The 25,737-nt window shown below is 43.1% G+C and overlaps 1 protein-coding gene across 1 annotated transcript in view; it reads left to right on the forward strand.

Annotated features, from left to right (window-relative positions):
* The window catches only part of LOC109857125 (homeotic protein empty spiracles-like), a 32,871-nt gene extending 7,646 nt beyond the window's left edge, over positions 1-25,225 (forward strand). The window contains exons 2-3 of the mRNA XM_020433137.1: positions 7,413-7,585; positions 23,307-25,225. Of these exons, the coding sequence (XP_020288726.1) occupies positions 7,413-7,585; positions 23,307-23,567 (434 nt within the window). The 3' untranslated portion in view covers positions 23,568-25,225. The remainder of the gene's footprint in view (positions 1-7,412; positions 7,586-23,306) is intronic.
* The last annotated feature ends 512 nt before the right edge of the window (positions 25,226-25,737 follow it).

The raw sequence follows: 25,737 nt of genomic DNA on the forward strand, positions 1-25,737 counted from the left end.
TATTTTATTATTTTTCTACTTATTAAATATATTATTTTATTATAGAAAATAAAAACATATAACATCCATATTATACACTCATAGCAATAAAAGTAAAGTTGTGTGAGATAAAGGTAAAGATTCTTTCAGCGTTTTCTCCATTAAATCTTTTACTCGTTTGTAAAACACTCGGGATCATTTTCATTTGCTACCGCGCGGAGCTTAATTGAACATTATCACGAACGCAAGACTGATACAAGCGACACGATGTACCCGCGCAAGTGAGCGTCTGAGTGTTAAATAATAACACATTTCTGCGACTCTCCCGATCCCGTGATTTCTCCCGCGGACGTAAGAGCTGTTTCTGCTAACGATCCTTAACCAACGGTTAGGTTCTCTCGTCGCGGAAACGCGATACCATTGTCAACACTCGTCTCGGCCGCGCGCGAATTACGCTGTTAATTGCGCGCGCCTTTCGCGATTCCTCTACGCCGCTGAGAGAGAGAAATTGCCGATATCCGGTATCGGAACGAACGCGCACAACACTCGAGGTCTCTGACGTGTAATTAAACAACAATCATTCACTTATATCGACGCTGTATAGCGCGCATATATGCGGAACCGCGGAGCCGGTTTTGATCGACCAACCGAGTGTGAAATTCTCTAATCCGTGTCCGCGCCTTTAACCTTTTCATAATCCAAATCACTATTTTCGAAACAAAACAAAATTATGTACATTCCTCTGATTTAATTAATTTTTTCTAAATATATTACGAAAAGTATTTTGGAAACTGTGAGACTATTTTTGGATTATTTCGCCTTGAATGTTTTAAAGACTGGTTTTGATTATGCAAATAAGTCTAGAAAAAAGCGGCGTTAAACCATGATATTTATAATATTAGAATCGCTTTGAAATCATTTTCATAAATCACATTCTGAAATTTGCATTTTACATATTATATATATTGACACATACATTATATTAATGATAGGAAAATAAACTGAGATAGAGGAAAATAAACTGTCTATATTATAACTGTATATATATTATCGTAATAACAAATCTTTAAGAAGGTTAATAAAGTTCCATGTTTTGCCTTGTTTGTCGTCCGCAATACCGTCGGCGGGGATTCGCGCGAACATTTCGTGAGATTAATATCATTTTAATTAAAATTCTAAAGGCTGCTTTTTGGCGCTCGGACGACGAAGGGTGTGAGGAAAAAAAACGTGTTGGATTAATTAATAATTGCGCGCGATTGATCACCGAGCGAGGGTCGCAGCAATACTTGCTTGTAAATTACACACGGATACATTATAATTTACGCCTTTGTTGCATCTCGATACCCAGGAAGTTATGAGTGCTATTTACATTTCAAATGGGTTCGCCTACGCATTTTACGGTTTTACAGGCGAGTAGTTGATAGTATATTTCGCATTATATCGCGCCGATATCTGCGTAACCGCGCACACGGTCCACAAGATATATCGCTTGGTGGTTTATATACATGCGAGTAACATGACAATTCGCAACACGTTCGTGAATATGGAATATAAGCTCGTTGCGTTACAACATGAGGTGTCGTTGGATCGGCCCAGTGGTCTTGCGGCCTGATTGTGAGTGCAGGGGCTGTGCGAACCCCGAAGGTCTCGAGTTCGAATCCGCTCACCACCTTAAGGATTTTTTCTCTTTCAATCGAGTTTATCGATTGATCGATGAAAAATTCTTCAACTGATTTCGACATAGATGTGTCTTAATAGCTTAGATAATATAATTATTTACATAAAGTTTAAAAAATTGTATCAAATTTCACCGTTATCTCGCGTGATTTTGAGCAATCTCTTCTTTATTTATTTTTTTTTTTTTGCTTTTTTATATAGATCGCGATAAAATATGCGACATATGTATTTTTTTTTTTGCCTACGCGCATTTAACGACAAACCGAGAGCCGTATATCTCGTTATTACATCGATCCACCGCGAAATTCTCACGTGCACGCGCGCGCATGTGGGCGCGCTAATAATCGCCATTAGCGAATTCGATTATGCTTTAAATAGTCGCTCTCGTAAAACCGGTCGCGGCAGTTTTGCATCGAGGCAGACTTTACGACTGCGACGTGCCAATCACCCCTTTTGTCGCGGGTGGAAATGGAATTTTCTCGCGTCGTTTCTATTCTACGTTCGCAAATCACCGGTAGCGAAATCAAAGGGCCGGCGTCGCCGCCTAATCGATCGCGAGCTATTAAAATCATTAAACGGCGTCGCGGCACCGGAAGGTAAAGGTTTTGCGATTGCTACGTGTGTGTGTGCGCGCGCGAGTCGAATATTTTATATATTAACTTTTTGCTTACATACCTCACATATATCTTAAGTGCATTTATGCATCTCTCAGGACATTGCGACAAGGATATTTAAAGTCTCCACCCGGTTATTATGATGAAATTACTTAATGGTAGATATGTGACGGAACCGTAGAATGTTATCTATCTTGTCACGATATTAAGCGATTAGTCACTTTTGCATAAGACTATTAAGAGAGAGATACATGTGTGCGTGTGTGTATGTGTTGGTCGTTGCGCAATAATTATATCTATGTTGCCTCTAAGTGTTGTTTATATTACTTTTATTGCCAATATACACGCACACATCGAGAGACAAACAAAACTTTATCACAGTTTCAAAGTGCAAAGCAAAATATATATACATATCCGCCACGAATTAATTAATAATACACACATATTGATTGTACCGCTTTTAATTAATCTCTATCGTCATAAAATTAACTCTTCTCCGATTCACGATTCATCATATTTATAGGCCATTCGAAATTATCTGAGAGCAAACGAAATTAAATAGGCTGTTCTCGAATAATTAATAACTCCGCGATTAATTACTTGAGATGTTATACGCGACGAAATTAGCTCGTGAAAAAGTTGAACGACGAACTTATATTGCCCCGCGAAATTACGACGGAAATATAAAAGTCGAGAATAATAATCAGTAAAGCGTTGTGATTCCACGTCAATATAGATTGACTTATCACGATACGTGTAAGAAGAGAAAAATGTCAAAATTGTTTTACGACTAAAATTATTGCGCGTATACGAATGAAAATTTTTCTCATTCAAACATTTATCATTTTTTTTTCTCTCAAATTTAATTCAAAGCGCGCTCAAACTTTTAATTTGTTCGGGAATTTATTATAAAAAATCGCGTTCTCTCGGCAACGGTATATTTTAACATCTCGAGGACGCGCATCCCGTGCGTCCTTATTTGCATTTTCACCCGTGTTTCGCGTGCGATCGTCGACGCACGCTTAACGACAATTAAAAACGCATTAGTGGCAAGAGCGGCTTTTGTGTGACGGCGAAGTACGCGGGAGATAGAGGAAAAACGAGAGGCCGATCTGACAAAGTATGTATGTAACGTGCGAGCGAGAGAAGGCCCAGGGGAAAGCTCCGACGCGCGGAGGAAACGTGCGGAGAGGGGGATATAATTTGATACGTTTACCATTTGGTCTTATTTTTGAGTAATTTCGAGTCGCTCTGGGCGTCTCAGCTGCGAAAGCCGCAGCACAAGCTTCCCGGTAATTACAGGCCGTCCGACTTCGCATCTTCGTCCTCCGCGCTATGTCGTCGTTGTTGTCGTCGTTTCTTCTCTACGTCTCCTTCCTGCGTTTCTTCTTCTCGGTAAAAGGATGTGGTAGAAGAAGCGCCGAAGAGCGCGGCTCGCGCTCTAGGCTATATATGCGTCTAAGAAGCTTCTTGGGAATCGTTAACGACGAAAACTATGCCCCAATTATATATTTATATATTATATATATCCGTGAAACACAAATTCGTTCATCGCGATATCGCCGCGACAAAAATCGCAGATCGATCTCTCGCAGCTGTATTTTCGAAGATCGCACGAACGAATATATCTCGCGGTTGCAATTTAATTGTTCTACTTGAACTTTTACTTAACCCTAATCCTGTAATCTTCCAAAGTTGTCATCCGAGCGATTTTTGAGATATCTTTTGGTATATTTTTTTAAAGAAACGAAAATATCGAAACTAATTAATGTTATTTCTTTAATTAAAAAATGTTGAATAAAACCTCATGAATTTTTACAGATTTTTGCAACGTCTTAACTAATAATAAATCGCGTCGGACATAGATGTCAGGATTTACAGGATTAGAATTAAAAAAAAAAAAAAAAAAAAAAAAAAAAAAAAAAAAAAAAAAAAAAAAGAGAAAGAGAACAAGAAAACTAGAAGAGAGGTTGAAAAATTAATTGAGAAAACACGAGATTGCATGAAATACTCGTAATATACTCGCAATTAAAACGTAATGATTAAAAAAACCACATACCGCCGTTCTTTCTTATAATATATATTTGTTACGAAACCAATCGTTACGATACGCGCTTCGTTCGTATATAAATTTCCGTTGCGTTATCAACTGCGAGTTACAAAAGCGCGCGCGCTTATATTTATTGCTTGCATATTATTGTTTCGCACTTTTCTCGCGTCGTTAAACGCGCGCATTTAATTCCAATCGTCCGTGCTAACTGATTAATTATTGGCGAAACGCGATTGTTACTTCATACACACAGTTTGTGCGAATCGTGTAGTCGCGCGCAAGCGAGCGGGCGGGCGGGCGGGCAAGCAGTGTGTGTCGCGCATTGAAAATCGCGGCGGTACGGACACGACGAGTGTCCGCGCGGTGTGTAAGAGTCATCGCATTTACTATTCATTACCCACATAAATAGCGATCGCGCTTCACGCACGGGCGCGCCGCTAATGATCCTTTATTCCGTCGCTGTAATTAGCGCCCACCGCGTGTGTAATACCTTAGCGGAGAATCGACCGCTCGTGTAATTCGATACAAATTTGCGTCAGATCCCCGAACGACGCTTTGTTGTGCGAAAACAATAAAGAAAGGAACGAATTATCGTTTCGATCGATAGATCAATTTACGTTTTAAAGTGTTTAAATGTCGTGTGAATAAATTGTGACGAGAGAGAGAAATATAAATGCAATTGAACGAAATGATGAATAAAATTGCGATAATAAAATCGAAACCTTCTCTACCGCGACTTCGATGTGTTGCACATTTTCGTAAATTCGTTCAACCGGGTCATACGGCGAATTACGTGAATTATATCGGATTACACGCGGATCACGTGAATAGGCGGCTTAGGTTTTCGCCACCTCGGGATAGCGCTGATTAATGTGTCTATTCGCACGCGAGGCGCTTTCCGATCCCGTCAAGGATTCAACCTTCGCGCCGCGCAGCCGCGTGATTCACAAGAATGCGCTCGCGTACGTGCATCCCACTTGGGTAACCCACACGTTTGTGTACACGTACACAACGTGGCGCTCGTTATCAAGGCGATCTTTCAGCGTCTGAAGTGACAACGGCAAAAAATGGTGACTAAGAGATTATATTTGAAACATTTTCTTTTAAAGCTTTTTACTTACTTAAGCAAACTAGTTCTATCAGCACGCATTATATACTCGCTGCGATAGATCTTTCAAAACGAACGACACGCTTGTGGTAACGTCGACCACGCGAAGATATACCGGCGGATAAGCCGGCAAGATATTCTTTCGCGATGCAAATGAGATCAAGTACAAGTTGTCAACTATACTATCTACTTAGAGAGATATGAAGGTGTATCCCTTCGCCCGTTTACACCGAAATTATAGGTACGCCCGTGTATCGACAGCATTAAATAAAATGATTTATCGCTCCGATCGACGATACTATCGGTCCGATGCGATCGTTTAACCCACTTCTCGATTACTTTGTCAGCTCACGGCTCTTCGTGTGTGCAACGCGCTGTAATTGAGAGTTCGCGTTCAACAAAAATATGGGAAACGCACCAGATGACCAGAGGATATAGGATATATATTCGCGCCGGACTGTGTGTTCGGGCTATTAACTTGTCAGCCGCGGCGAGAATCCTAGCGGATAAATTTTTCGCAATGCAAATGATACGATTCACCGTTGCGCCGGTCGCGCGTGTGTGTGTGTATGCGTTATATACCGGTTAGCGTTAGATGTAACCTACTGAGCGTGACTTATTTAGATCACTTTGCGCGCTGACGGTGTAATTTAGAAACCGCAATGAATAATAACACCGCGAGCACATGTAGATGCTAATTGATGTCGAGAGGGATCGTCGTACGACGAAAAAAAAAGAGAAAGAATGTACGGAATTTTACCTCACCTCGCAAAGTTTTTTCATTGTTGCTTTCGCGTTCTCAAAATTGCTGGTTGTCAATTAACGTTAATTTGAAAAATTTAACATACGGGGTTTATGCGAAAAAAATTTCCACAAAATGCATCAAAGCATTTTTTACATTTACACGCATCTTTTTTTTTTTTTTTTTCAACCGAGCGAATGGATTTATTTTCGATGTATCGATTTTATTTCCGGACGTATGTATGTGCCTCTCTTCCCCCCTCTCCTTTCTCTCTCTCTCCCTCTCTCTCTCTTGAAGGTTTACGTTTCCGATTGCTAGGAATTGAATTAAACACGCTATAAGCGAGTATAGAGGAAGGAGGTGTATAGTCACGCGTCGGAATGGAAACGCCGTGTGCGGGAGGGGCGCGACGCGGCGGCGATTTATTGTCCCCGAGCTTTCCGCTAAGGCATCTCGGGTGGACTTCCGGCAGACGCGGCTATCGGTCGATCGACATGGCTCTTTCGTGGTAGAATACTCAATTACCTGACCCCGAGTTTCTCGAGGCTCGGTACACCTTCCCTCGAGAAAATGTTTCTCTCTTTGTTGGTTTTTTTTTCGCCGACACACGCACAACTGCCGTGTAAGCACAAGTAGTTCGCGAACGAATTTGCGCGCGCGAGTTTGCGTGTCGATTATTTATTTCCAAGAGACAAGGAACCACGTGCCGTGTAGGCTTGGTAATACGGGCGCTATCCAACGGGGACGCAACATGCCGCGTGATTAACAATTAATTAATTGTTAATAAATCGTCGGACTTTTAGTTTCGTCCCCCTTTCCCCATCCGCAGTTGTGCTAACAACTGATTGTCTGACTATATAGGAAAAAAACATTGTATGCGGGCTGCAATAAGCTCCTCGTGTTGTAATTTAATTATCGCGTTAATTTGTCGGCGATGAATTACGCTTATTTTTACCGCGTCGTCGATTCATATCGCTAACTCATTATTTAGATTCATCATTTTTTCTCCTCTTTAATGATACACATCTCGTATATCAGTTATTCAACGATAATTTTACTTTATGAGCCTTTATTATCTCGCACGTTTGTTTTAAATTTTCTACAAGAGAATTTTCATCATCCGCGATGACTATCGGAGGCTCGAACCAAACTCTGAGTTGTTTAGTTGAAAGTAATTAGATTAAATTTTGAAAATGCAATTTGTGTAAAAGTATGTAGAAAAATTGTTTCTCCTTGTGCCAGGTCCGGACATACCCGGCTTCCTGCTTCAACCATTCAGAAAACCGAAGAGAATAAGGACCGCTTTTAGCCCGAGCCAACTGCTGAAGTTGGAGCACGCTTTTGAGAAAAATCACTACGTCGTCGGGGCGGAAAGGAAGCAACTAGCGCAGGCGTTGTCCTTGACGGAAACGCAGGTAAGCAGAAAACGAGCAGCTTTAGCACGAGCCACTCGAAATGTTACACGTGTCGTAAAACTAAAGCTCGACGTTAATCGATTTAATACGATTTTTAATCCAAAATGTCTCGCGACATTCGATAATTAGATAATTTGTGCCATTTCGAAATGGAGAAATGCCTTTCAAACCAAATTGTTTTGTTAAAGAAACGATTTTTCATTTAACAAGATTAAACAAAAATAATTTTATTGATCAACATAGAATTTGAAGATAAAATTAAATTAATTCGATTCGCAGCCGCGTGTATTTTCCGTCGCAGAAAATTGAGACGCACAGATATCCATAGCAAGAATTAACAAAAAGCCGTTGGCGTGATTTGACATTTACATTCTCGGGACGTTTCTGTTAAACAGGATTGCGACTTCTTGCGGAGATTGTGCCGTGAGAAGAACGCGTCTCGCAATCTCGCCCGCAGATGTTTATTCGCGTGACGCGGCGATCGTTATTGTTTTCTCCATTCGTTTCGCAGCGTGGTAATCTCATTTGCACTTTGTACGCTACGCTGTACGATCCGCGCGCGATACATTCTTGATTCATAAAAAAAAGCAATTACCGTAATCGCGCGGCAATGCGCGCTTGACACTTCGCCGGCAAAACACACGAAAGCGCCCAACGTTTAAAAAACGTTTCGCAAAATAATCTCTTTGCATGTATTTACGCAACACTGAACAAACACACACGCGCGCGCGCGCGAAACATTTTCAGTTACTAACAAATGTTACGAAGTTACTAGTAAAAACTTTATCGAGATTTAGAGATAAGAAAATCTATCATTTCTCTCTTTTGTCAATCAATTAAAAGTTCTCACATATTCCGTGAGAAATATCCATTATCTTAACTACTAAAATAGCCGGATTCTCATATGCGTGATAGACTAGGGAGGGAGGGGGGGGATGAAATAGAACTCTCTCGGCGATCGAAGGTAACAATGGCTATGTACTCGAGTCTTAATGGCGCGAATCATGAGCGGGAAAGAGAGGAAGGGAGAGAGCGAGACCGCGCTCAGGGATAGCATAACGAGGGGATTGATATGCTAATCCGTGACCGAGGGGATGACCGCGTGTCTTTCGGTGGTGCTCGATACGGTTCCGTGCACGCACGCACAGACACACACATATACACAAATACACATCGGCGAAGCGAACATAAAATCGCACACGTAGTGCGCTCCATATTGCGCCTACATGTGTACACGACGCGGTCGCGCGCACTTGCGTTACGTATTCCATGGGCGTAACGCGCACCAAAAAAGGGCGCGAGATGGCAAGGGGCGGTTGTGACGGTATCGGGAATTAAACCGAGGGGGAAGAGAGAGAGAGGGCGAGACAGAGAAAACCGGGGAATCACCGAGCGCAGAGACGCCATCTTGAATCACCGCGGTCGGGATGCTCCAAACAAGCTTCTGCCGCGTGTTCTCGTCTTCGTTCTCGCCGCGATCTTTCTCCTTGTATGTCGCACATCCACGACTACATCTCTCGCGGAAACTGCAGCACGGCGACGTTTCTTGCGCGTGTGTTGCTGCTTTGTTACCGCGTCGCGAAATTCGAGTTTTACATTAAGACGAATAATTCGAATTTGTAATTGCAAAACCGCGTTTTGGAGTTTTTTTTTTAAGTATAGTAAGAACTTGAATTACGCGTGTTTATAAATTTATTATCGCACTATATTTATCACAGTTAAATAAAGAATAATTTTCGGCAGAAAATAAGAAATTATATTTCTTACGTTTTTTTTAACAAATAAACAAAGAAAGAAAATTGGTTTCCCAGTAAGTCGTATTTTTACACAATATAACGTGTGTAAAGAAAATTGTTGATCAGACCTTGTTGTAGAAATACATGCGAGGCTCTTTTCCATAGTTACGATCAATTTAAAGGTTTAAGTATTCGAAAAAAACAAATGGAATGTAAAGAAGGTTATACATAAATAACTTAGACACAAAACCGTCGCGTCGGTTTATACCGACGCAAACTTTTTGCATACACGAACAACCAAGATAAGTCAAAACAACGTTAAAAAGAAAAAAAACCATTTGCTCGACCGACCTCCGCGCGAAATTTCCTTTCGTTTATACTCCGCGAAAAAATCGATTCGTTTTTGCTTGCTAATTCTCAAAGCACGACTCCGTATTTATAGAAGCACGTATTTATCGAATCGCGAAACATGATCGTGAATAAGCAATTACACACACAATCAACCCTCTCCCGTCGTCGTTGAAGTTCTACTCTCCGCGTGGAAACGCGGTTACGCGAACGACCGATAACGCATAATTTCCGTCTACTTTACGCGTTAAATATCGTCACGCATGAGAAGGCACAGGCGCGATCGCGAGATTAGTTACGGCTTGTTTTTTTTTTTTTTTTTTTTTTTTTTTTTTTTTTTTTTTTTTTTTTGTTTCTTTCCCCGGCGAACCTCCGTCGTGGGCGTCGCGTTAACGAGACATCGGCTGGAATTTCGCGCTTCCAGGCAGAACAACACCATCTAGCGCACACCTCCAGCGTTCGACAATCGTCTTTCCCCGTCGCAACGCGCTTCGAAGACACCGAAGATATCGAGAGAAACGCCACGGGTTTATTAACTGTTACTTTATAACGTCCGACCGCGTCGCCTCCGCGACGATACGTCGTTGTGACAAGAAGCGCGAGTATATCCATGCAAATTCTCCGACGAGATAGAGCCCTTCCCGCTGACTCAGAACGTACTTTCCGGATTATCAGTCAACACAAAGTTACGTTTTCACATGTACGTGCTTATGTGGCGTACGTTTAAAATTGCAAAATTCTTTGCGAGCGAATATGTCTTGGCTGAGATAACGTCAAAAAATCGAAAATTTAAAATACTTTCGAAAGCAACAATCGAAAAATAAAGAAACGAGCAAATTGATGGAGATTATATTTCAATAAGTTTGTTTTTTCAACACGCGTACGCTTACATTTGGCTCTTATTGGTTTGATTTTTCTCTTTAAATTTATGATTCTAAAGAAAGACAAAGTGCATCTACTTGTTATTGAATAATTCACTCGAGTTTGTGAGATGTGACGCGCGATGTTCTCGAGAAGCGAAACCGCGGCGCGATTCGGCGCGACTCGTAACGTATTCTCGGATAATTGCGGGGATAATCGCACGCAATTAGAGCTCTAATGAGGGCCACCGGGTCGCGTGTAGCCTCGCCTTATGAATCTTAACAAGCGCGAGAACAAGCGACGTGTGTGTGTGTGTGTGTTGCGTGCGTATGCGCGTGCTGTGCGCATGTTGCGCGCGCTATATGCTCGCGCGTGTGTGCAGCAGCGCGCACGAAAGCCGAAGGATATATAATGTAACTGCTAATTACGCGCCTCTCGCGACGCTGATTGGCTTCCGCGGAGAAGGACGCGCCGGAGGGATATCGTTAATGGTGTATCATCTCGATTTGCATAACCGCAGCGGTCATTGCCGAGAGGATCGTTCGAAATGAGGCGTTCCGAGGATCGACCGGAGAATCGAATTAAAAAATCCAAGTGTAAAATCTCTAAACTTTCTCGATAACAATCGTTTGTACTAACATACAAAGATGTTTTTTCGGNTTTGAACCGCGTTAGTGTCATTTTTATACCGACGTTTCGTGAACATTACAGCTCTCACTTCATCAGGGTTTAAAGAGCAGCCTGATACTGAGTATAACATCTTTGTATGTTAATACTACACACCGCGAAAGCATCAAATATCAAATCGTTTTGTACGTTTCGCAAATATTAATTTACAAATACTTTGTGTAAAATTAATATTTCGAGCATATCCTCGCGATATTTTGCACGGGACAATTACCATATTCAGATCGAGCGATAGAAATGGTGTATGTGTGTGTGTGTGTGTGTATGTATGTAAATCAGCCTCGCGATCGAAATGGCTGAATTACGCGCGAGATGAGGACGTGTTTTTACGGCTGGACCATACGCGAGCGAGTTTTAGTGCGCCGCAATTAGCAGTTAAACGGCTTGCACAGCGAGTGTAATTGCGTTGCGCGATTAAAGACACACGGCGCAACACAAGGGGAGAGATCGAGTCTCGAACAAAAGATGCAAATTGGAACATGGTCGAAAGCGGGTCTCGAGCAAATAAATAATTGAGAACAATTTTTTTTTCCACACCTCTTCTCTCCCTCTTGCCTCGGTGTAATCGTCGCGCTTTATCTCTCGGGATTCTTATCTCGCCCACAATCGATATAATATATATGTATGTACAATTGATATAATATCTCGAGGCGCACAACGGCGCGCAATCTTCGGCGGGCTTTTATAATTTACGATTTCTCTCTGAAACACCGTTCGGGATCTTCCCACAAGTCGTCGATTCCTTCTTAAAAATCAAACAACAGTTTTCTCCGTTTATTAACACAAACGCAATTATCGCGCGGGCATAATACACGCGATTTTCGCAAGACGACACCGCGGCGCGGCGCGGCTTTCTCCGACATGCGTATTCGCAATAATGTCCGTGCGTGACGTTAATTACCGTGCGCGTGAATTTATTAGAGAAAGCACGTCGTATATTTCGCGAGAATATTCGCGCGCGCGCGCGCGCGATCCCCGCGCGATGACTTGTCGTTGTTATTAATTTATTATCGATTACGACGACGCCGTTATTACGGCGACGCCGGCGTTAATCACGCGCGACCGGCTAGCCCCTATCGTCGGAATCGACTTCGCGGATTTATCATATTCCTCTCTCGCCGATGAAAATGGTTGATTAATTATCGTGCGATTTTGTGCCCGCTCGGGTGTATTATATACATACACACGCGCGTACGCGCGCGCACACACACACACACACGTACATGTCGCGGCGAAAAGAAGCTCCGGTCTCTATTTGAGACTCATCCCGGATCATCAATCTCGCCATTAACTCGATCATTTTTTCGGCGATTGTCCACGTTGTCGGGAGGTTGCAAACGTATTTTTGCCATCGGAAGTGTTCGTCAGCGCGATTTGACAGACGCTTCTTAATCGCCTCGGTGACTTTCATCTTTTATTAATACATTGTACACAACATCGGAGCGCGTTTTTTACGTTAGAAAAGCGGCTATTTCATCTCGGAGAATTTGAAAAACTTTAAATGGCACATAAGAGGAGAAATAAGAGAGGTTTTTATTATGTGACGCGCGCGCGCGCGCGCGAATTACGTGAGCGTGGAATGCTCTCCGCGCGCGCGTTTTCTTTCACACGTGTTCTCGCTCTCTCGCCGCTTAATGAGCGGCTGCATTAGAGTATCGCTCGAGTTGCAAGCGAGAGCTACGTACGTACTTACCACGAACGATTGCGCTATCGCGGAAAATTGACGCCAATCAACTTCATCGGACGGCCTCCCGTCGATCCCGTCTCTAACGATCGCTCATAATATCGCGCGCAGCTAACCGGCGGGTATTATATTAATTACATCGATACTCCCCGTCCTCGACGATTCGAACGAACGCGCCTCATTGTCAATCGTAATTGAACGACATCCGTAATAATTCAAATTAATTAATCGGTCACGAGACGATCGTGTCGGTCGGGACGAGCGCGCGTTACACATGTGATTAATGACGCCAAATCGAGGAGCGCTCTCTTTGTCGCGACAATCGACACACAGCGGGGGTATAAATCAATAGGGAAATTACACGCTGTATATAGTGTTATTGCGTTGTCGCGTTTACATCTTGATGCTTTTCTTAAGTTAATTTACACGCGAGAGTTTACTTTTGCTCATCGCACATTGTATCGACGCGACGTATCCCGTGCGCACTTCATTAGCTCCCGACGACGTTGTTCGAAATGTGAAATCTAAACGGCTCGTCGAAATGGCCGATAAATAAAACGCGGAGCGAGCGTTTCGTCTGACGCGCGAAGCACCGTCATATTTTTCCGCATGTGCAAAAGTCCGACAGTGTCCTTCCTCTCCTCCTCTTTCTTCTTCTAGCGGGAAAGGGTCGTTACACACGATCGTTACTCGGTCCGCGCGCGCGCGCATTTGCTCGCGCGGACGGCATTATTAACGTCGATAATTAACGAGGCATACGACATATGGCGCGGAAAGAAGGTCAACAATAAATCAGACTTTGTCGCGGCAGTTTACAAAATAATCGTCGTTTGGCCGCGAGTCAAGTCTGTAAATCTTGCCGTTAATTGCTCCTTATCAACGGCGAGCCTCGCGAACGAGGACGCTCTTTCGACTTGTCGAAAAGCTATCGGCGAACAATGATCGAATCGCCGCTTCACGGATCCGTTCGGATCGACCACCGCGGCGGCGAACGGCTCAATAACGGGTTATAACTGCGGCAGAACATATCATAGCTCTATATCAGCGGAATCTTCTTTTTTTTCTCCCCGGAGATATCCGTATAATCCGTTCACGTTTATCTTGTGTAAAAGTGGAAAATCCGTAACGAATTCCGAAAACGATGTTTGCTATTGTCAAATATATAAAAGCTTAAACGTGAAAATATTGCGCGCGACGTATCGATTATCGTGCAAAAACTGAAATTTCGGTTAAGTTTAAACGCAAACGTAAGTAAAAAGAAAAAAAAGCAAAAGTCTGTAACTCCAAGGAGAAAATAAAAGCTTTTTTTTTATGTGTAAATGAAATTTCGTCGCACTGAACCGTCGCGTTACGGGGGAGTGAAATAACATTTTTCTAATGAACGAAGTGGAGTAGAGGACGAGCATCCGCGCGAACACCTCGCGTCGTATATTTTTCACGGCGCGAGTGTCGTCGGCGCAACATTATTAGCATGTCGCGTTGTATAGTGCCGGAGTAATTTGCATCCGCGTCCATGTGTGGGCTACGTGTCCCGTTAACAACCTTTTTAGTGCGAACGCGTATAACCACCTTCGCGCGATAACGCGCGATCCGCGCCGAAACAGAGCCGATGACGTTGTTGTTGTTTACCGCTAGCGTCCGTTCCGCTCGATCTGTGCAGCGAGGACACGGAAGACAAAAATCCCGACAACAGCTCTCGATCATCCCCCGCTCGCCGTCGCGATCGACTTCCCTCCTCGCTTCATTAAGCGTCCGATCTTTAAATTGTGCGCAATTGCGAATGCGCGGATACGTCCTCGGGACGAATTTACGGTTCGCTCTATCTTATCCCGACGCGATCTAAGAATATATTGTTATTATCAATCTTACGTTACCGGTGAAGCGCGTCCTCGGCGAGTCGCGCCGTAAAACTTCTCCGCGCGCGTGTGCGCGGAATCGTAAACGGTTTATTATTACGGAACAGAAGACGGAACGCGCGCGAGAACTTTCGTGTTCTTTCGACATGGGGGGAAACAAATAAGCCGTGAAACTAGAGCAAGGAGTCGATCGTTATCTCGCGCGTACATACATTCAATTTTCTACTATAAAGTGAATTTTTTTGCCCCGCGATGAATAAAAACACAGCACGAGGGATCAATCATATGCTAATGACGAAGTGTTTTGCCGCACTCTCGTAGGAAGTTTCTACTCGATACATATATATATATATATAGCGAAAATTGATATTCGCATCAAATATAATTGCAAAGTTATTTGACGTTAAAGCGTTTGCATATGCAAAGTCGTTCGCGGTATGATGCCAGGAAGAAGAAGACGAAGAAGAAGAAGAAGAAGAAGAAGAAGAAGAAGAAGGGCACGCATCATGCCAGATATATCGGATGACAGCGCATGCTTTATTGTCAGTCCGTCGACGACACGCCTCATTATGCATAGAGAATCTGTACGCGGCCTGCATAATATGCAAAACTTCTGCCATTACCGTCCGCGACGAGCGTAATACGCCGGTCGGCGCGCAGACCCCGCGATCGCCCCGGGAATATAATACATCGCGCATATATGTACCGGTGTTTTACATATCTCTTCTTTTTTTTTATCGTCGCGACGATTTTGAGAGGAGTAACGGGACGCGAGCGATTTGTCGGCATTCAAAGTAAAGCGGAGAAAATGGAATTCGAGCGACAATATCGGTATTATTTCGAAAAATTTCGACTCAGTTTGTGCAAGAGATATCAATTTGTCGTGCGATCTGTTAACCTGTTTGTAAAAATATTTAACGCAAAGTTTATTTATTTTGATCTGGAGGAATCGTGTCGCGAGACGAGCGTTTGACTTTTGTTAATTTGTCGTGTCGATCGAGATACGACGCGAAATAAACGATACAAGGCGCGAACTCCTCGAGTTCACGCGCGACGATACAATTCAAAAGCGCCAAGTCTCGAGAGAGAGAAAGAGAGAGAGAGAGACATCGTCCGCGAGATTTTGCGATCTCACGTCGCGCGGCTGTCGAGATAGCGCAAACAAATATTATCAGAGCGCAATATCGCCGCGCGGTTTTAATCGATCCTGTCGACGGCCGTTTAAAATCGAGTCCGCGCGCGCGCGCGAGGTTCGCGACGCGTTACTCGGTTGGGCTCCGTTATCGTCGCCCCATGAGAATAAAATTACGCTAACAATATTGCGCTTATCCCATTTTTATGCGCATTACATCGCCGGCCTATCGAGGCGAACAATAGCTAATTAAAATGGAGAAATTTAGAGTGCCATTAATTTGCGCGTTTAAGAGACGCGATGTGTTGCGCGGACGCGGTGCCCCCACGGCGACTTATCGCTCGCCTAATTGCGCGCGATCGTATTTCACGATCGCCTGAGTATTTATCAATTAATTCATACGAATTATGGACCACATCTCTCTCTCTCTCTCTCTCTCTCTCTCTCTCTCTCGATCGGTCGTCACACCCGTCTACCGTTCCAATTCGAGAGAGATATCAACGCTTCAAGTGATATTTAGATCGCGAAACCTACAATATATCGACGTGAATTGACGTTTAAATTTAATGGGGATTCCGAAGACGATGGGAAATCTGTTAACCGCCTTTAAAGTCAATTTTATTACGCTGCGTAATTTCCGCAACTTTGTCGCGAACACGTGGTTACAATAAATTAAAAATAATTGTATTCTCGGAGTAATTACGCGTAGCAAGCGAAGCCAACAATCTCGATCGCCTTTCGTCCCCTCGACTTGGAAAATCGCCGATAAATTGGAACGATATCTGGTTTAAAATAGTATCGAGAGAAGCAATGGATATCCGCGCGCGTGAAAGAAATTCTATATATATATCGTTTCGCTTTACCGCACGCGCATTCTTTCCGAGAAAAGCATCGACGGAAATTTGCAACTTAAATCGCGGCGGGACATTCAAAGGTGAACCGATGTTCAAAGAGAAACCGAATCGCGAACAACACTGATTCGAACGATCGGCATAAACGATGCTCCACCTCGTCGGTATACGTATATATATAGTATATATATATATATCGATTCTCTCTCGCTCTCGTCACCTCCTCGAATAGAGACGGGATAAGCGATTCCTTGGTTTTCTCGTCACGCTCCCCGGCATGTCACTGTCGATGCGCTTTGTCGACTTTGCGCGTGTGCATACCATTGAAGAAACTCCAAGAGCGGTCGATCGTTAGTTCATATAAGATCGAAGTCGATCTCCAACATCGATTTTATCGATTAATATTGTTTTGCGTTTTTTGATTCACTGCGAATCTATTAACGCGCGTGTCTGCGATAGGGAATTTTTTCTAACATCTCCAGCGACGCGCGAAATATCGTTATATAGCTTCTCGAAAATCGAGAATCGTTTCCATTGAATATCGGATTTTACACGTCAGACTGAGTATCTGACAATGACAGTTACTTCCCTTCAAATAAAAAAAACACAGTTCCATTGACAATTGTCAAGTCCTTTTATACTTTTTCCGTGTATCGTCACGGTCGACGATTACCCCTGGAAGATTTCTGCGCGCTATGACAGTGACACGATCACCCCTAAAAAAAAAAAAAAAAAAAAATAGAAAAAAAAGCAAACTACGCCGACGGAATATGGCCGGGCGAACGGAGAAACGCATATCCGAGGAAATTGGCGTCCCCTCGCGCGAGATCACGCTCAATTTCGTCCTAACAAAACACGCGCCGCTCTTCATCCTGTAATCCACACCCACGTTTATCCGCGACGACGATCGGCGACGATCGACGACGAGGAGCGGACGGGACGTTTCGTGCGCGCGAGCGAATGAACGAACGAGAACGCGAGCGCGTGCGCGCGCTTTTGTGTTTTCCAGGCTGGAAAAGCCGTGGAATCGGGAAGCCCATCCGTCTGGTCTCTCTCACTCTCTCTTTCTCTCTCTTTCTCTCGTGCAATGTGTACGCTCGCGCGACGATTGAAAAATAATATCGCCGGGTTTATTTAGTCCGTCGCGCGCGCGTCTCGCGCAATAGCGAGGGACGGATTGTCTCTCTCTCTCTCTCTCTCTCGCGACTGTACGGGGGATTAAAAATAATGTTTCGAGCGTGACCGCCGAGCCCCCGGGGGATTAGGGGGCGACTAGCTCTCGCGCCAGCGATTGGTTACTATCCAGCTGGAGATTTTATTTGAGGGCTCGCTCGTGTACATATTACAGGCGGATCCGCCTCTCCTTCTCTCGCTTCCTCTCTCCCCCTTCTCTCTCTCTTTCTCTCTCTCTACCCGGAAAAAAGCGAACACGACGAAAAAAATCACTCCGCACACTTTGTGTTGTCGAGCTGCCGTTTGGCACGGCACGGCCTCGCCAATTATAAATCGCCGGCACCGGCCGGATTTGTAAAGCGCGCGCTCGGATAAAAAAGCGCTGATTGAAATCGAATACGCGCGCACGGTATATACACGCGGTGGTAGGTAATTAAATAGGCGGGTAATAAACGAAGAGAACTGTGCGCGAATATAAATCCTTAACTTGTAATATTTTCATTTGACGTAAAAAAATAAATATTCTCTTTTCTATTTAATTTTAATTAATAAAACTCTTCAATATATTTTAATATCAAAAAATTATGTATACATATTATTCTTATATCGACGTCATTAAACGATGATCTCGTTGTTTTGCAAAATCAAAAAATCTCGAGAATTTTTAAATTATTGTATCGAAATTATGAAAATTAAACGTTGAATTTTCTCTGTGCATTCAAGATCCGCGACGGAAAAACGTGTACACGCGGGGGAGGGAGGTCGCACGCAGCGCGGCGCAGCATTAATTTCCATTAAGAGGATATCCAATTAGCCGCGGGAATAAGAGCGACCAATCGGCGCGCACGCGGCCGCAATAAACGTAATTATATTTAACGGGAAGGGAGAGACATAAAGGCAACCACGCGCTATTAGATTAGGCCTCTCTCCACCATTCCTGCTGCAACCTCTTTTTTTTTTCTCTCTCGCCAATCGTTTCCTAACCGATTCATTTGCGCGGCGCGATGTAACACGATAGCTCACGATCACCGGACGTGCGCGCGCGGTCCGCGCGTAATTAGAATATCAATTAATAATCCGGATTAATTAAATCCGCGATTACCGATGCATACCGTGACACGGACGCGCTGAGCTTTCGTTATTCATGTGTTTGCGCGCGTACGTGCGCGTGTAGACCAAAGATGGTCGTAGACGAGACGCGGATCAAACTGATTGCGGGGATATATGGTCTCGTGTCACTTTTTCGTCCTTGATGAGTCCAACGACATTCATTTCGCTCGCGTTTATCACATTGTTGCGTTAATTATCTCGCACGACGCGTGTCCGAAATGCGATTGAAACTCGCGCGTAATTTCCTTTCAAAGAAACGTTTTTTTTCTACACCTCGACTATTACGCTCGACACCGCCGCGACGTAGTCCGCATAGACAAGCAACTATTTTTATCAGTCTTTGTCGATGATTTTGAAAATAGCGCACATAAAGTAGCGCAACGTACCGCCAAGGAGCGTGTGTGAGAACTTGTTCCTGGAAATCGAAGCGATCAGCCGCAAACTTCGATATGTATAATATATTCGCGATGTTACAGTTCAAAAGTTGCCTGCGCTAAAAAAGAGAGAGAAATATTCTATTTATAAAGAGAATTCTATTCCCGATATACAAGTCACCGGCTTATATGTCGAGTGAGAACTCGCGTATGACGCAAAAAAAAAAAAAAAAAACGCGCGCAATCAATTATTCGTCGTTATTTAATATTGTTCGTTTTTCGAATAATGTTTTCCACCTATTTATGACTTTCAAGCGCCATTGCGATATTTATATCGCATATGCTAAACTACAGATAACTTGCGTAACATGCGACGATGAGGTCACCATTGTGGTGTCGCTCATCGATCTCTCAGAAAAAATATAATAAACAATCGAATCAATGTTCAAAATGTAAAACAAATTACGACGAGAACAATTGTTTCACTTTAAGGGAAAATCTGTCGAATCGGGGAAGAGATAAAAAACTTTCCACACACATTACAAAATTCGAAACATTTTCAAATATATAGCGAATAATTAAAATCTACACACCGTTTAATCGGTGATTAAAAACCGAGTTTTTTTTAAATCAGGAATATAAAATAAATATTTTAGATCGAGAATATAAAATAAATTTATGACGAGAGCGATTCTTTTCACACTTTCGAGGGAGTCTCTCGCGAATTGGAAAATCAAAAAATTTACACGTCGTAATTAAAAATTTCCAAATGTAGCGAGTTTAATTAAAATCTACACAGTTTAAGTGGCGATTAAACCGAGTTTTTTGTTTTTTGTTTTTTTTGTTTTTTCGAGTGACGGAATTCTCGCGAGAGGAATAAACGCTCGACGCGAACGTGTATCTGTTCGCGATGCGAACCAAAGGCAGCAAAAGTCTGTCGATCCCGCGAGATAACAAGTACGCGCTCACGCGGATATGTAATACGCGGCCGCGTTAACTTGGCGAGCTCTTCGCCTTACCCTAGGCCGCCGGCTAGAACCGGGATAAAGGCCGAGAGGAGCCGAGCGCACGCTTCCCGCTACCTTCCTCAGGCACGTAATTGAAGCTGCTCCCGGAATAACGCGCCTAAGTGACAGGTGAACACCTTATACGCGAACCGCGAACCCGTGACAGCCTTACGTACATACACGATGTGTCCGTCCGACGGTATGGGGTTCGCGTTCTCGCCTCAAAGAGACGAAATATAAAAGCGAGATACAAGGTAGAAGGAATAAATTGTATAATCTCGGCGATGCGGCGCAAAAGATGACGACCAGAAGAAGTAGAAGCAGCCAATCAGTAGGCAAACGCTGTCAAAAAAAAAAAAAAAAATACAAAAAAATTGAAATATACGAGAAGTAAAGAAGCTGTCATTAGAAGCGCGCGCTTTAACTATACGAGACTTCGTTGAAAATAAAGTGACGGGACGTATCTCTCGCAACAGCAATGGAAAATAAATATAATTGCACGATATAACGTCACCCGCGAGTATACAAAGTACCGTAAATACCGCGCGCGACTCATCTCTGAAGAGGAGAGAGAGAGAGTCTCGTCCATTAAGGATGCATTAAATTTCATGCGCCGCGAGAGATTTCCGGGGGAGATCGAAGATAACCCTCGCTCTGTATATGAGTGCGCAGGGTGCGTCCGGGCCATTTCTCCGTCGGGATCGCGTTCTCTGCTTACGCTCTCCCTCCTGACGACGACGGCAAAAATATCCCAATCGCGCGTTACCGTCGCGCATTAAACTCCGCGGGGTAATATATCAGGGAATAAATCGTTGAACGTGTTGGAAGCTTTTATAGGATTTTTACAACGTGCGCGTCCGTGAAATACTGGCGTCGATGGGAGGGCGCGGAGAAAGAGAGACGGTGGTTACCATCGGGAGGGGTGAGGGGCGGTTAAACTGGGTGTAAATCCAGGTGCAGGTTGGCGCGAGGAGAAAGAGGGAGGAAAGAGAAAACGAGGGAGAAAGAGAGGCTGAGAGTGGGTCGTTCCGATGGGGGATGAAGCGTCTGGCTCATCCAGGGGGATGCAGCGCGCGGTAGGGGATGTCCGGGCTTTTCGCGTGCGTGCGGATCCGCCAATCGGGCTTCAGGACCGCCCGCGATCGCCATGGCAACCCCGGGGGTCGACGGGAGGCGATTACGAAACGGGGGTAACTCGATTAAACGCGCGACGCCGCTCCTGTGAGCGATGTGCCGGGGGTGCACGGCTCTCGAGGGTAAGCCTGAAAGTATGGTCTGCCCGAAAGGGGTTGCTCTCTTTCTCTCTCTCTCTCTCTCTCTCTTTTTCTCTTTATTTGTCCTCTTAATCACCCGTTAAGTGTCGCAACCCCGATGTAGTTCCTCCACACACGCAGCCGGCGATTGGCCGGCGGTAAATAACTACTTTGAGACGATTTCGAGGGGTAAGATATATTTAATTTCGGCGTGAAGCCGAAATATTCCAGTTTGGGGTGCTGTTTAAGTTGTTTAGATTGAGCGTAGTGCGAGTCCGATGGAAGGGTTTGCTATAATTGTAAGGTTTGATGTAATTGCGAGGGTAACAGCAATACACAGTTGATACTCTTCAAGGAACTCGGAAGAATCAAATTTTTCAATTAATCGAACTTATTTACTAGAATTTTGCTGAAACAAATTAACGCGCTTCGTCAAATTAAACAATTTATAATTGATGTGAATTGAGTAACTTCTAAAAAAAGAGATTGCTTCAATTTTCTTTTTGAAGACATTGCGAATATTCACAGTGCTGGAAATATTCATACAAACATCATACAATGAAGTAAACTTTACTACTGATACTAATTTTTCATTGCATATAAATGTTTATTCCATTTTTTACAACTTTTTACTTGAATACTCGAGACCGTCAGTCTCGTTTTGATTCGTCGCGGAAAGTCGGTCATGTCGGGGCCTAATCCGGGTCTTGTCAAAACCGCGTTACTATCCGAGACGTTAGACAAACATCCCAACCCCCTGTGTCACACGTGTGTGTCCTCTCATGTCACAATGCTGATTTTCCGCCTAGATAATTTCAAAATGGAGCCCCTTAATTCCAACCCTTTTCTCACGAGCAGCGCGTATATAACCAACAGTCAATTCCGGGACAATGCGCGCTGCCGAGTTCGTCGTCTCCTCCCTTTTCAGCTTCATCCCCCGGTTTTTCTTCCACGCCAGCGACACGTACCATTGTAACCGGATACTCCCGTTTAAGGGTGGCTCCTTGATACATAGCAGGGTTGAGTCGGGGCCAGGCTTATATAACTAGTTGCCACTTAATTTGGCAAGCCCGGCGAGAGCGAGGGGTTCGATTCGTCCCCCTCCTTCCCCAGTGTCTGCCAACGGGGGATTGGCCCACCGAGATCGATTGGCGGGATACGTCGGTATTCGCTGGGGACGACCGGCGCTCGAATTACCTCTCGTTGAATGTCGCGTATCTTTCGCCTCCATCAGGTTGCCTCCAAGAATTACTCTTTTCAACGATCGGAAATCCGTAACACGCGTTCTATCCCCAAATCCGCGAATCAAATCATTATCTCGAAATTCTCTGAAATTTATTTCCTAATATAATCGCGAGGCAAACCCCACAATTTTTCAACACACATTATTTTTCTCTCCTATAGTGTTTCTCTTAATTCTTAGGGGACAAAATTCGATACTTGTTTTCGTTCTCTGTTTCCGCGTCTTTGTAATAATTTTGTTTCGCCAAGATGAAAATATTCTATTTTTTCCGAACAAAATCTGACTCGAGTTTCTTTCTATAAGTGAAAACACAATTATTATTTCCGATACAATCAATACAATCCGAAAAAAAAAACATGCGCAAGATCATTTTAAAGACAATGGAAAAATTTGTTAAATGTTTCAGGTAAAAGTCTGGTTTCAAAACCGACGGACGAAACACAAAAGAATGCAGCAAGAGGAAGAGGCGAAGGCTCAGCAACAATCGGGCGGTGGTGGAGGTGGTGGCGGCGGAAATGGCGCTAGCAACAACAACAGTAGCAACAAGAACACCCATCACGTCAGCAAATGGCAACAGGAGACCGGAGACTATCATCACGAAGAGGACGAGGAGGACGAGCACATCGACCCCGAAGCCGAAGAATGTTCGAGTGGCTCTGAGGCGTAGCTAGACGTTCTCTGCCTGGATTAAGAACCAGGAGCAAGGAAATTACACTGAACAGAAGAGAATATTCGAGTTTCGGGTCGATCGCCCGAGACGCAATGGTCGTCTCTTCTGAAATGATGGTGTTCGTCGAGGAGCTCACCTCGAAGCCCGCCGTTCACGATTGTGTTAATTCGCGGCAGAAAGTTAGTGAGTGAATTCCTCCAAATCCACACACAAAGTAGTTCCTCTCAACATCTTCTCTTTTTCCGCGACGAGGAGGACACTTCGCGAGGAATCGTGGAGATTCGCGAATATCTTTCGTCGCGATTAGGAGACGAAGAAGACGTTTTCTCAGTCGGACGTTAACGGGTTTCGGAAAAAGCAATGGGAAAAATCGAAGGCAAGGGCTTCCATCGGAAACCCGGTTAATGGAAGCATTGTCCGTGGAACAAGCCGGAGCTAAATGGACGCGTTTCCGGCGGAAAGTGGCGACGTTCGGCGAATCGTATCGAGAACGATCAACCTTTAACTTACCGCGGAGTTTTTTTTGTTGCACACGCTCGGTCGAAACTTTAGACGCTCTTGTGTGTGACTTGTAAGTTTCGCGAGTGAAATCAAAGTCATCATCTTCTTTATGTGTTTTAATTTGTTTTTACTTCACATTCTATGTACGTGTTGTTCCCCGCACGGTTTTCAATCCCAATCGATTCGTTTGCCGCGGAACGTGAGACTTGCGACACGTTCCGCAGCAAGCGAATTAGTCGGGACGGACCGTGCGTAATTATATATATGTGTGATTCAAGATATTTATATTATTTAATTTAATGTTTTTTTTTCGTGACACACAAGATGATCGTTAAAAAAACGTTCAGAAATATTGTAGATAAATGATGTGTATAAAACCTGTTTTTCAGTAAAGAAAAAAAACAAGTCTCGATCGTTCGCGATTTGTTTGAATGGTGCGCTGATTTTAAATCGTGGATATCGTTTACACTTATCTTGCCATAAACAAAAATAAATAAATTAATTAAAAAAAAAAAAAAAAAAAAAAAAAAAGAAATCGCCATAAGAACTAATTTTCGTCGAATGGTGTAAATAGAAAAGAGATGTTTCAGCAACTACGGATCGAAGAAAAGTCTCGCGCGCGTAAACTCTCTCGGAAATATAATCCCGGACCTTTCTCACGAGAACTTTGAGAAAGGGCGAGTGTAAATAAAATAAAAACGAAACAAAGAGAATTAATATGCGAACGCAAACACACGCGATAAAAGTGAGTGCCAAACTTCCGTAATAAACTAATAGCGAGAGATCCCAGCGAATAACAAATTGTATTTGCAATTGTATTTAAGTCGTTGCTCCGTACACGTCGAGCAAACAGTATTCCTCTCGTCGATCGATGTTCCGAGAAATGTACTGACACAATTTAAATTATTATTATTATTAATTATTAATTATTATTATTATTATTATTAATTATTATTATTATTGCTAATGTTAGGCCAGGGATCCCGTGCGTCATAACAGAGAAAGAAAGAAAATATATGTATAGCAATTATAAAAAAAAGTACGCAGGAAATTTTACTTATATTTTAGTATGTGTTACACTTTGTAGATTGTAATATTAATATATCGGACATATAAATTGTCACGACATATCAATATTAACATTAATACTAATATTATCGTACGCTAATAACATTATCGATAATATTTAATAATATTAATAATATTATTGATAATTTTATTGATGTTATTGATACATATATATGTACATTATTGTTATACATATATATATGTATATATATATATGTATATATATGTATAACAATAATATTATTGATACCATTAATAGTATTGTCAATGATATTATATATTATCTTGTTGTGGCAAAAAAGAGTCTATCGTTAAGTCGATAAGTTCTATTATCGATTTGATAGAAAAAAATTTTTCTTTTCTTTTCAAGCTTTATAGATCATTCAGATTGCACATAAAAAGATTGTATACATTCTTACATACATTAGCTCGAGAGGAAAAGAGAAAGAGAGAGAGAGAGTTTGCCCTGTTATGGCGCAGGGTTCTTTCGCTTGTAAATAATAATCCTGTAAATAGCAAAATGTGATTTTAATCGACGTGCAGAGCCATAGAATTGTATGATCATCGAATGACTCAATTCGTGTTCTGTCTAGCGATA

Source organism: Pseudomyrmex gracilis, unplaced genomic scaffold (assembly GCF_002006095.1).
Source record: "Pseudomyrmex gracilis isolate BER0280 unplaced genomic scaffold, ASM200609v1 scaffold_144, whole genome shotgun sequence".
In the NCBI taxonomy this organism is placed as follows: Eukaryota; Metazoa; Arthropoda; class Insecta; order Hymenoptera; family Formicidae; genus Pseudomyrmex; species Pseudomyrmex gracilis.